At 42.5% G+C, this 12143-nt stretch overlaps 1 protein-coding gene across 1 annotated transcript in view; it reads left to right on the top strand.

Moving 5' to 3' along the window:
• Positions 1–12143, top strand: part of COQ8A (coenzyme Q8A) — a 47149-nt gene that overhangs the window by 15624 nt on the left and 19382 nt on the right. Inside the window, exons 4-5 of the mRNA XM_080342164.1 lie at positions 447–513; positions 9591–9665. Of these exons, the coding sequence (XP_080198290.1) occupies positions 447–513; positions 9591–9665 (142 nt within the window). The remainder of the gene's footprint in view (positions 1–446; positions 514–9590; positions 9666–12143) is intronic.

Below are 12143 nucleotides of genomic sequence, written 5' to 3' on the forward strand. Positions count from 1 at the left end.
TGCTTTGATGAAACTGTATGTTTCTGCCACTCCAGCTGTTGTGTGTGGTGGGATTATCTACACTACTCTGAACCTGATAACCTTCCATGTGTGGAACGGAGTTTGAGTTGGCTTTGTGCTGCTCTTCCATGTTCAAAATATAAGGGTTGCTAAGGTGAAGGTAAAAATGGGATTTCTAAACATGGTTATCAGCTCTTCTATCTTTCCAACCCTCTTATCCACTCCTCTGCTTAGTGTATGTTTCAGTTCATGGTGTATCTGTTCTGCAGTGTGTCCACTTGAAAATCTCTCCACATATGTAAGGCTCAGTGTTCAAGAAAAGCTTTCTGTAATGGAGTTGTTCGTCAAGTGCTTTTAAAGTTGTGGTCTGAATTTGCAGATATCTGACCATATGCCCATTTAATTTGTGGATTTCTTGTTTTCCTTTCCCCTTCTTTCTGGTACAGCTCAGTGAGCGGGCCCGGGAGAGGAAGGTTCCTGTCACAAGGATTGGACGGCTCGCCAACTTTGGAGGTCAGTTTGCACACCCAAACTTGCAGAGTCATTAAACTTGCACGTACTGATTACTGGCTATGACGGTGTTCCTGCTGAAGCATTAGTTGGTTCTATTTTCTGGTTAAGCTTGCTTTCCCACAAACAACTGGTTAGCTCAGAGCTTGATATGGGCTGTTTCATTACAATTATGGATCTTGGCCTTGCATCAGAATGAAATTATACTTTAAATTCTATCTTCTGTTATTCTTCTATTGTGTCTGCTACTGTGATATGGCAAGGAAGAAAAGGTCCCCACCTAAACAGACCTTTCAGATGTGTCCAGCAAGCTACCTGTAACTACAGAATTTGCATATGTTTTCATTTGTCGTAAGATGGCAGGCTGACGTATTCCCAGAGCTTAGTTTTCATATACCTGTTCTGAAATGGAAAAAAAAGTTGGTCTTAAGAGCATAGGGCAGATGATTCAGTGGTGCATAGCAGAACTGCACATCTTCATGGTAACACATACTGGACTGTGCTGTTTTAATGAGAGGGAGAGAGTGAGGTGCAGGTTGTTCTCCAGTCTGTACAAATACCCTGGTCCTGCTTATGGTATTTTGCTCTCCTAATCCTTACAGTATACTGTTACTGTCAATCAGAGACAGCTGGAGGAGCTGTTATGTAAAATATTTTTTTCCCAAACTTACCCTTGCTACTTCTCTGAACAGTGGTTAAATATAAAATATATCCTTTTGGTATTGATTTTTGAGGACAGGGAAATGATAATAGTCAAGGTTTGATTTAATTAGCCATTGCTTATAAACCACTTTCTCTGGGGAAGGATGTGAAGTCTGAGCTTATAAGATCAAGCTAGCTGAAACCTATGTGAATTTTATTTGCAGAATGGGACTTACCACGTTAAAAAGCAGCTAAATATATTCAGTAATATTAACAGATGGTGCTTACTAATGTCTTAAATCAAAGCCATCAAAGGACTTAACATGTTCCTGAAGAAAAGGGAACTATCACAGTATTGCAGGTGGAAAAGATGATCACAGCTAGTTGTACTGAACAACAGAGACTACCCATTGAATGATTAGCTTTTTTGTTACCATAGTGTTTTGAGATGATAGTAGCCTGTCTAGGTTGTTAACAGTCTCTCTCAAGTAGCATGTTAGGCCCTTGTGGCTCTGATGTTTCTTTTCCACAAAATTTGATAGAGAAGCACATGTTCAATGCAGACATCCTTGTGTTATGGATCCCAGAAGAAAGAAAAATAGCCTGTCAAATGTAATGCAGATCAACTATTAAATAAAAAAACAATTATTCTTCCTCTGTGTGTCTCTTTGCCAGAGTAAACTGCACACTAGGAGGAGCTGGGGGCAAAGACTGATTCTCTGCAGTGCAGAAGTAAACAGCAAGTGACTTTGTGATAACATAAGGTTCAAATGCTGGTCAGACCTCTCTAACACTGAAGTTCATTGCAGGTGCTCTGGCTTCTCAGCATGCTTGGTATTCCTTAAAGGGAAGCAGAATTCATTATCTGCTTTTTGGAGTAAAAAACTCACTTGACTTCGTTTTTAAGCTCCGCTAGCATACAGGTCTCTGTTCTAATCCAGCTTTGATTTTTATGGAAAGTATCGCAACACTTTTAGCTGTCATCTTCCAAATTTATCTGTGGCTGCTCGCTGACAGCGATGTGAAGTGGCAGATGACCGAATTTTCTGTGCACTTTGAGTTCCAGTGCTGTTGCTGTACGTTCCAGCTCTTGGCACTCAAGGCGTGAGGGAAGGCTGACTCATGCTTCAAGGGGAAATATAACTACCTACCTGTCTTCTCCTAACCTCAGGTTAAAAAACAAAACAAAAAACCCCCACCAAACCAAAACCACGAAGGGAGAGTAAAAAAGAAAGATTGTTTATAAGCAGTGTGTGTGTGTCACCTGTTTTTCAGTCTTGCCCTTCTGCTCCGGATATCTGTTTTATATGATTGAAACTGCTGGCAAGGCAGAGCTCTTGCTTTCAGCCTGCTTTTTGGGGAACGTTGTGTTGCAAAAATGGTGTTCAAATTCTCCAGTCTCTGCAATCTCGTGTTAGCATTCATTGCTTATCTTTCCTTCTGAATTTTTCTTTGCAACAGCAAGGAGAAATACGATTGTCAGTACACTGGCTAACAAACAACAGATGTGACCTGTAGGTAATGGGGGGTTTTTTTGGTTGTGGGTTTTTTTTTTTTTCTGTTTTTGTTTGTTCGTTTGTTTGTTTTGTTTTCTAGTTTAGGAAATCCCTTGGTAATATATTGGTAGGCTGCATAATGCTTGAAGAAGGTTTCTGGAGGTGCGATGTGCCTGAAGTGGTGTGGGCAGCCCCACGTGGTAAGGACTACATGTGAGGAATCCTTTATAGTGGTCAGGTCTTGATCCAGACTGACAGGAGCCTCTAGAACTGCCTGGAAAGAGGGACTCTTTTATAGCAAGGAGCAGCTCCTGCTTTTTCCAACCTGCCTATGGCCTTGAGAGAACCAGTGCAATTATGAAACTCTGTCAGCCAGTTCTAGTATGACTTTTCCTGACTGGCTTGTGTCTGATGAGAAATGTTCTTTTCAAATTGCAGCGATATGAAGCATTTTAAATGCTTAAACTAAGGAACATTATCTGATGGCAACAGCTGTGGTGCACCATTCACTTTTACCCATCTTTGAATTGCTCTGAAGTTGTTGAGCTTTGGCTTATGGTTGACTGTTTCCCTCTCAGACTGTAAGCAGGGGAAGGCAGTACTTGTGTGCTTCTCCCAGCTGGTTACTGTCCTCGCTGTCAGTCCTTTCTGGGAATTAGTCTCAAGAGTGATGCAAGAGGTAATGTGTATACATTCTATAAAAAAAATCTCCAAGCTGAGGAGCGAGGCTGATAAAGGGAGTCTCATGAGGGCATAGAAGGCAGTTTCCAACTGAGATGAGAATTGATATTTGCTTTCCTAAGATCAGCCCCATTTTAATGTATTTGTTTAGAGAAAGCAAGATAAGCTTAAAGCAAATGAAGTGTTTCGAAGTTCAGTGATAGGTGCGTTTGAGGTTCCCTGTGTTCCCTCTCATGCGTTTTCTCATGTCTTGCCTTTTCAACAGAAGTCAGCAACAAGGTGTAGGATGATTTAATGAGTCTCCAGTTACATTATTGGTTTTTGGGAGCACCTGCTGCTGCTGAGGGATGATGGTTAACAGCTGGAAGGAGCCCTTTTGCAGGGGATATCACTGTTAACCTGTGGAATAGGAGTGGCTTGGCTCTCTTCTTGCTTCCCTGGGCATCCAAGTGATCAGGATTAAATGGTGGGTAGCAGGGCTGAGTGTGATAATTTTCAGCTCTGCCACCTGCCTTTTTGCATTGCCTTGAAAATAACTCAAGGCAGGATGCTGCTCCTTGTCTGTGAGGGAGTGTGGCTTACAGCAAGTAAGCTTTTTGTGCACAGTTTTTCTTTTGTGCTCTGGGGTGCCGTCTTCCTTTGAAGACCTTGGGAAGTCATTGTGGGAAATGGTTGAGGTGAATTATTCCCCCACCACCTCCGCACTAGTCAAACCAGAATTTTACTCTGGCCTTTCTTTGTGGGATAAAACCCACTAAAAAAACCAAAACCACTCCAAACACTTATTTTTTAAATTTCCATTTTATAACATCATTTTAGACTCGGAGAAGATGGGAAGATGTTGAGTAGGTCAAAAGTAGGTTTCTCCTAACCATTTCTGGGGTTCAGAGAGCTGCATTTCCATGCTATCGGCACTCAAATCGTTCCTCCTCTTGTCTTTGTGTGGTTTTTTGTTGTCTCCCAGAGTTGTAGGGAATTTAAATCTCTCAGCTGTGGTGACAGGACACTCTGATGGGTGACAGACAAAGTAGGAACAGGAGGCAGAAATACTTGGACTGCAGAGTTTGCCTGGTTTCTCACCTCTTCTGTGAGCAAAGAACACCTCCAAAGCTTCCATGTAATACTGAGCTAATATTTCTCTGTAATCAGCACAAGATCCTCTTACTGAACTTTTGTCCTTCATATGTATTTTTGTATGCTTCTTGCAGCAGCTAGAGTGACTGCTGTTAGCTGTATTTATAGTACTAAATATCATATTTGATTTTTTTTTGTGTGTGTGTTGTATGTTTTTGGGTTGTTTTTTTCTTTTTATTTTTTTCCCCAGGATTGGAATTGGTAAAACAGATCTTTCTGCTTTTTTTTTTTCCATGCTTGTTTTGTAGCTTGATGGGTCATCTGTTCCACCCGCACAGTTCCTCATGTTTTCTGTTTTCCATTCTCCCTTCATTGCATCGTTTGTCTTTTCTAAGCAGTTTCTGTCTCACTTAATCATATTCCTGGTTTGTGAGTTTATTATTTTAATGATATAATAAGATCCGTTTGCAATAAAGAAAATTCAGGAAGCTGGCAGTGAAGTCTAGATCTAATGTGATTATTGTAGCCATTTTGGAAGAAAAAAGAAACTAGCCTCTTGAGGTGTCTTATTAAAGTATATACAGGACTGACAACAGAATTCAGATTGTTACATGAGTGACAAGCAAGTGTGGCCTTATTCTGGTGAGCATTTAATGCTCAGAAAGCAAGTGGAAATCTATGCACAACTGCCTGCAGCGTGCACTGTGTCCTCTGTGGTGTTTGACCTGACCGAAAACAGGGCAGAGGCTGCTGCAGGGGAGTGTCACCCACCCTGTGCCTGGCAGGCACAGCAGAGTGATAACAGCCCATTCAGCCTCCTCTTTGTTTTGTTGTGTCAGTTGCTGAGCAAGAGGATTCTTCTTGAACCAAACTGATTCCAAATCATCTCTTGATGGGCTTGGTTTGAAGTGTAACAAGTGCTGAAGATGCCTGGAAAATTTCTGAAGGGGCGCTTAGTGTAAAAACAAAGTGGCGTTTTCCAGGCCTGAAATAATTTGCATCAAGAGCGAAATGTAGGAGTGTGACTTTCTAGAGGTGCTTGGGGATGTTATTTTCCAAGATACTGAACCGTGGCTGTTCAGTGATGCTGAGAGTTGTCCCAAAGTGATTACTCTTGGAGGAAATACCTTGCAGACAAGGAAAATGAAAGACGTTAGGAGTGACTTGTGCAAGGTCAGTAGACTAGTGGCCCAAAGGAGGAGTGAGCTCTGCTACCCCCGTGGAGGCTCTTTGGAGGGATGACCTGGTCCCAGTAAGAGGTGAGCGGCTGGCAGCCTGTGGTGGGTTGACCTCGGCTGGCAGCTGAGCCCCATGCAGCTGCTCATTCATTTCCACGGCAGGACAGAATAGGAAGAGCAAAAGAGAGGAAACTTAGGGGTTGGGATAAGGACAGTTTAATGGGTGAAGCAAAGCAACAAGAGGAATTCATTTGCTACTCCCTGTCAGCAGGCAGATGTCCAGCTGTGTCCTGGGCAGCGGGGCCTTGACATCTGTAGCAGTTCCTCGGGAAGGCAAACACCATAACCCCAAACATCCTCCTTTCATCCAAGCTTTTACTGCTGGGCATGACGTTATGTGGTATGGATGTCCCTTTGATTGGTTTTGGTCATCTGGCTTGGCTGTGTCCCTTCCCAGCCGACTTGTTGGGGGCAGAGTGGGAAAAAGATAAAGCCTTGATGCTGTGCAAACACACAGCTAAAACATCGGTGTGTTATCAACACTGTGGTCACAAATCCAACACACAGCATGGTACAGGCTGCTATGAAGAAGATGAATTTCTATCTCAGCCAGAGCCAGTATACGGCATTATTTGTGTTCAAATATGTGCCTAGACCACAGCTTTTCCGATGGGTGTGTGTGTAAAAGAGGCCTGGAAAACAAATCAGGTGCCATTTCAGGAAATGAGTGTTGTGGTTCTGAACCCTCCTGTCTAGTACTTGCTTTCTGAAGCCTTCAGTATTAGTCTAGTTTGTAAGATGAGGAAGGGTGAAATTTTCCATGTGTTTTTTTGTTGTGCGAGCTGTGTGTGCTCCAAATGCCATGGGAAATGAAATTCAAGTTAATAAAGGACAAAGCAATGTGTTCTTGAAGACTTAACCCTAGTAGTGATGTTAGTGGATGGAGTTATAGCCATTAGGAATTTAGGCCATTATTTAATTCCCTAATTTATAGAACATCTGATAGTAACTTCTGATAGTAAGGAATAAAGTGAGCCACTGAGGCTTCTGAAAAGTGGCAGCTTTTTCGAAGCCATGGATGTTCAGCGAAAACACCAACTTTTGGTATTGCTTCAATGAGAAATACAACTTTGAATTGTTACCTATTTCTCAGTGATAAAAGGTCACATATACAGCTGAGTTCATTTCTTGCAGGCTTAGCTGCTGAGAAGCAGCAAACACCCAAGATGCACTTGACCCTGCACAGTCCCAAGAATATGATCTGCCCTCCTGTCACCACAGGGCTGTGTGTGCCTCGAGGTGTTTCCAGGTAGTTACTGAAGAGCTGAAGTAGGAATGTTGCATTGTCTTTTTGTGTAATGCCTTGAGCTAAATGTCCTGCTGAGCACTGTGATGATAGTTTGAAGATGCTTGAAGCCTTTGTTTAAACTTAAGGTCTTTAAACCTTAGCAACTGTTTAACAGGAAGCGTATTTATGCCTGGCTTTAGTTCATTTGAAACAAGTCGTTGACTGGTGATTAGAGTTCATTTTCTAGAAAACTGGACAGGGTGGAGCAGTGAGCAGATTCCAAGAGTACCTATTGTAAATCCACAGTGTGGTTTAGTTCACATGCTCAAGTGTGTGCCTCCAGGAGAGGGGAGGTGTGACACTCTCTTGTTTGGAGTCTGATCTTGTCAGCACCCATGTAAATCACAAGCTACTTTGGAGCATGTTAGAACTTCTCCAGTTCTATTTGGGAAGGCAGAGTAGAATCTGGTGCCTGGTCTTTTGTTTGCTTTTGAAGTGATTTGTGTCTTAAGAGAGAAGAGAGATTAGAAACTTCAGATATGTTTTGTTTTAGATGCATACACTAGATCTCTGTAGTGAACACAGTTTTTAGAAGGAGAAGCAATGTATTTAATTTGGAACCAATGACTGCCAGCCCAGTTCAGTCCAGCTCTGATAATGACCAAGCAGATTCCTGATGGGTAGCATTGCTTTAGAGGTGGTGACAGTGGGATCAAGGCCAACAGAAGTGCTTCCTGAGTGGTATTCAATCTACAAACCCACATTTTGTTGATGAGATATCTGTCTTCATTGGCTTCCCATATGCCTCTTCTGCTCCAAGATATTGGCCTTGCATGTGGGATCTGATGGGAGATGACTGTGTATGAGCATTTTAATTGATACTGTTTATGCTGTGTTTGAGAAGTCTCTTTGCTTCTTGGCTGTGGAGTCCAGGAATATTTTTCTCACTTTCAGCTCATTAAACCTGTGTTTTTCTGGTGCAAAAGACTCGCTCAGTGGTCATGCATGGCTTGGCACTATGGAAGGGTCTGCAGAAGTTAGCTGGTGACAGCAGACTTCCCTAGGCTTAAATTTGGCATTTCAGTGCTGCCACCTCCACAGGAAAACATGCAGAAAATATGGAAAACTTTTTTTTTTTTAAAAAAAACAGACAAACTCCACACCAAAAATACCCAAAGAAATAACCCGAGACCCAAAGCAAACAACAAAATTCAGGACTTTTCAGTCTAGCTATAATGTTAAAATCGTGGCATCTTGTAAAAGTTAAATTTTTCTCTGAATGCATATTTCTGTATTATGCCATATGCTCCGAAACATTAATGTGCCATGGAGAATGAAAGGTCTGACAGTTAAATGGCACGGGAGCTGCCATGGAAGCTGTCCTTTTGAAGGCCACAGCACTGATGCCTCCTGCGCTTCACCTGACACCAGACTCTTTGGCCCAATGTATGTAGGCTGCAAGGCTGCAGATGGAGCTATTTCTGAAGCAGACATTCTGTGCAAGTTTGAAGTTTTATTGGTAGAGGTGGGGTTGTAATTACCTGGTGGAAGAGAGGGAAAACTTAGTGCAAGATGAACTTCAACGTGAGACTACAAAATGTGTGCATGCGCTTCCTCCTGCACACATGTGCAAAGTGCCCTTGTGCTGGTCAGCTGTGCTGCCTTCGTTGTACCTGGCGTCCCCCAGTTGTTTGGCCTGGGAAGCTGTCTTGTGGAGCCTCAAGGAGGGCTTGGCGGTGCTTGGAAAACATGCACACCCAGTACTGCACCATTGCTGAGGAGATGTTAAGGAACACCTGCTGTTCTGGTTGCCCAAGTCACTTATTATCCAGCAAAATAAATATTTTCAAATTGGGAAGGCAGCGGGACTTTTGGTAGTATGGATTACTGCATGATTAGATCTGTGTCTCAGGTAATCTTCAGTGGCTTTGGCCAGGGTAGTGGAGGCAGATAGCACTTCTTTTGTAGTTTTATCTGTGGCTGTTGAACGAGCACCCTGCAATTCCCTGTGTGCAGGCGTGAAACAGCACAGGGAGCGCTGGTGTTTGGTTTTAAGGGTTTGCTGTTGCTGTGTGGGGCTACTCGCTGCTCCCCAGCACAGCTCCTTGGAACTGCACGTTACCACACTGCTTGCACAAGGTGGGCCTTGGGAAAAACGTGTTCATCATAGTTAATGAGCACGTGAAAGTCAAAGACAGCTTATGAGCACAAATAAACCTGAATGCATAGACAGTAGGGTCACGAAGCCTTAACCTCTACTGGCAGTGGCTTCATCGAATTACAGATTTGCTTCCCTAGTGTGGTGACACAGTTTGGAGGGCGATGGGGATTCTGTTGTTTCCTGAGAATTGTACTTTGAGAACCATGTTTGTGAGATTTATCTTTTCTTCCCTTCTTTGAAACTCCACGATCTGAGCCCACAGCGGCACCTCAGCCAGAGCACAGAGCTCTGAGTAGCACTTCTTGATGTACTTTATAATAGCTGGACATCCCAGACTGGCTGAGCCTATGATACCTGGCTGGTGTGCTGGGCTGAAGTACAGGAGAAACCCAGTCAGTGTCAAACTTGAAGATGACTCGGTTGCAAGAGCCAGAATGTTCTAATCAAGCTGTTTCGCTGCTGTGCATTTGACTGTATGGCTGAAGGTTAATTACAAAAATGCCTCTTTGTGGCTTAGAAGATTTTTTTGTACTAACCTGGGTCTTTTTCTTGTTTTAAAGGACTAGCTGTTGGTCTTGGCATTGGGGCATTGGCAGAAGTTGCGAAGAAGAGCCTTAGACCCGAGGAACGCGATGGTAAGCCATTTTTATTTTTATTTTTATTTTTATTTTTATTATTTTTATTTTTATTTTATTTTTATTTTATTTTTATTTTATTTTTATTTTATTTTTATTTTATTTTTATTTTATTTTTATTTTATTTTTATTTTATTTTTATTTTATTTTTATTTTTATTTGTTTCCCAGACACATTTTACCTGCACTTGCAAAATTTTATTCTTTTGAATGTGGGATGGTGAGGCAGTCAAAATAATAGGGGGATGTGGTTAGTTCTTTTATTTTTAACATCATCCTTCTCTGTCTCCCAAGTATTTTTTTCCATATGAGTACACCACAGCCCCCATATGTAGACAGAGATCAGGGGTATATGCAAGTGAATAAGTATCTGCAGGCACGATTCCTACAGCTGACTTTTCCACAGCCACCCGTGAATTTGAGTATAATACCTGTGCCTGCTGTTACGTCATCTTGGTGATTTAAAATCTTTTCTCAGTGAGACCATGTAGTTCTGTCCATATAGAAAATATAGCTGACCCCTTTTGTCTGAAAACTTTGTAGTTTGTAGTTGCACTCTGAAAATTAAGGATGTCCTGCTTAGTAGGAACTCCAAGGATGACTGTTTTCTTTGAAGAGAGGCACAATCCTTTCTGTACATGTTAAATGGCAATTCTTTATTTCTAGTATCTTTCTTTCGCCACCATTTGAAGGATTCTCATAACAGGTCAAAGGGCTGTGCTGTGCAAATTGACCTGGCCTTGTTTTCTTCCCACTTCGTTTGGAATTGGAGGTAAAATGTTCCTGAGGTGTACCTGGCCATGCCATGGTGGCTTTCTTGTAAGCTCACATGTTGGTAAAATATGGCGGTACTGAATGGTTCTGTTCATGTGAATGGTTTAGCACATAGAATGGACATGGCATTCTTTCCTAGAAAATATGAGATTGCAACGTACGGGCTTATAGCTCCATGCATTTGTTTCTTATCCATGAAAAGCCTTTTGGTGGTTCCTACAAATGTAGGCAAAATGTAAAGGTTTTTGTTACAATTATTGCAGGTGGGTCTTCAGCTGCCCTGTCTGGTTTGGCTGGCACATTTGTGTGTTTAGATTATTTCCAGTGACTGGAGGGAACTGAGGAAAGGGCCAAGCTCTTGCAGCTGGAGGTAAAAGTTGTTCCTGGTTCAGAAGCGTTACTTTGAAGTAATGACAGCTGCTGCATCCTTGTTGTTTTACTCTGTGGCCAATAGTATTCTGCTACAAGGCCAGTTTGTGTCTTTTTCCTGGTTGTCTTTGGGAGTAGGGAGGAGATGGAGACTGAGAAAGTGTGAACCTCTATTCCAGAAGGTTCTGGAGTGGCTGAAAACTGAAGAAATTTGGAAGGGGAGGGGTAAGAAAAAACCCAACAACCTCAAACAAACAAACAAACAAAACCCCCACAAAACAAACAAAAAACCCCCCCCAAAAAGCAAAACAAAACCTCCTGCTCCCTCAGCCAAAACCCAGCACCCCAGCAGATGAAACACATTGTCTGTGGTGGGGGGACAGGGGTGAAGAGTGGCTGGTGTGTCAGCCAGGACACTCCTAGTTGATGCTTCTATCTTTGTGGTCCCTGTACAACTATGCAACACAAAGCAACCCAGTGAAAAAAAAGGATCCTTGGCTAAGAGTTATTGTTTCTGTTCATGACCTGAGGTGTTTGAGGCTGGGTGGGTTTCTTTGCTTTAAAAGCATGCATTTAGGCAAACCTGGCCCATCCTGTAGAGAATCCTTGAAGGCTTTTGCTTTCAGTGCTTGTGATGTTTTACGGGTCGTTCATACCTGTTAGAAGTTGGCTTTGCTTTTAACAGATTGCACAACTGTTGGTATTTCTCTGCTTGCCAGATTATTTTCTAATTGGGCACACCCCAAAATACAAACATGAGCTTGCAGAGCTATGAAATCTGAGGGAATAACATGAGCTTTTTTTCTCTTCCTCATAGCATGGGAAAGGATTCTTTAGAAGGTAACAGATGCTTTTTCCTTGCAATAAAGCAATTGCACCTTCAGACTTCTTTTTCTTCTTGCTAGAGAAATGCTTATTTTCCCCTATAACAATAACTTGCTGCCAGAAGCCAGCTCTGCAGCCTGAGTTGTGCTTGGGGAGGAGTAATGTTCTTGAACAAACCTTGTTTAATGAATGAGGCCATGAGGGCTGCTGCTAGGCAAGAGAGTTAGAACATGATAGTAGCAAGTGCTGAGGTGGGGCAGAAGTAAAAGACTCTTTCAACCCTTGTGCTGTCTTGGAGTGTCTCACACTAAGAACACATCAGAGTCTCCAGGTGATGCAGCTACAGCCTCTAGCTTGTGCCCTTGGATGTGCTTTTCCCAGGATTTACAGTGGTGAGTAAGGCTCCATGGATGAGAACTCCATCCCTGGGCTCTGCTCCTGCAAAAATGGATGGCAGAGGATATGTACGCAGTCTTGAGTCCAAGATCTTATTTTCTTACTGTTCTTGTGG

This window comes from Nesoenas mayeri (assembly GCF_963082525.1).
Source record: "Nesoenas mayeri genome assembly, chromosome: 3".
Taxonomy (NCBI): domain Eukaryota; kingdom Metazoa; phylum Chordata; class Aves; order Columbiformes; family Columbidae; genus Nesoenas; species Nesoenas mayeri.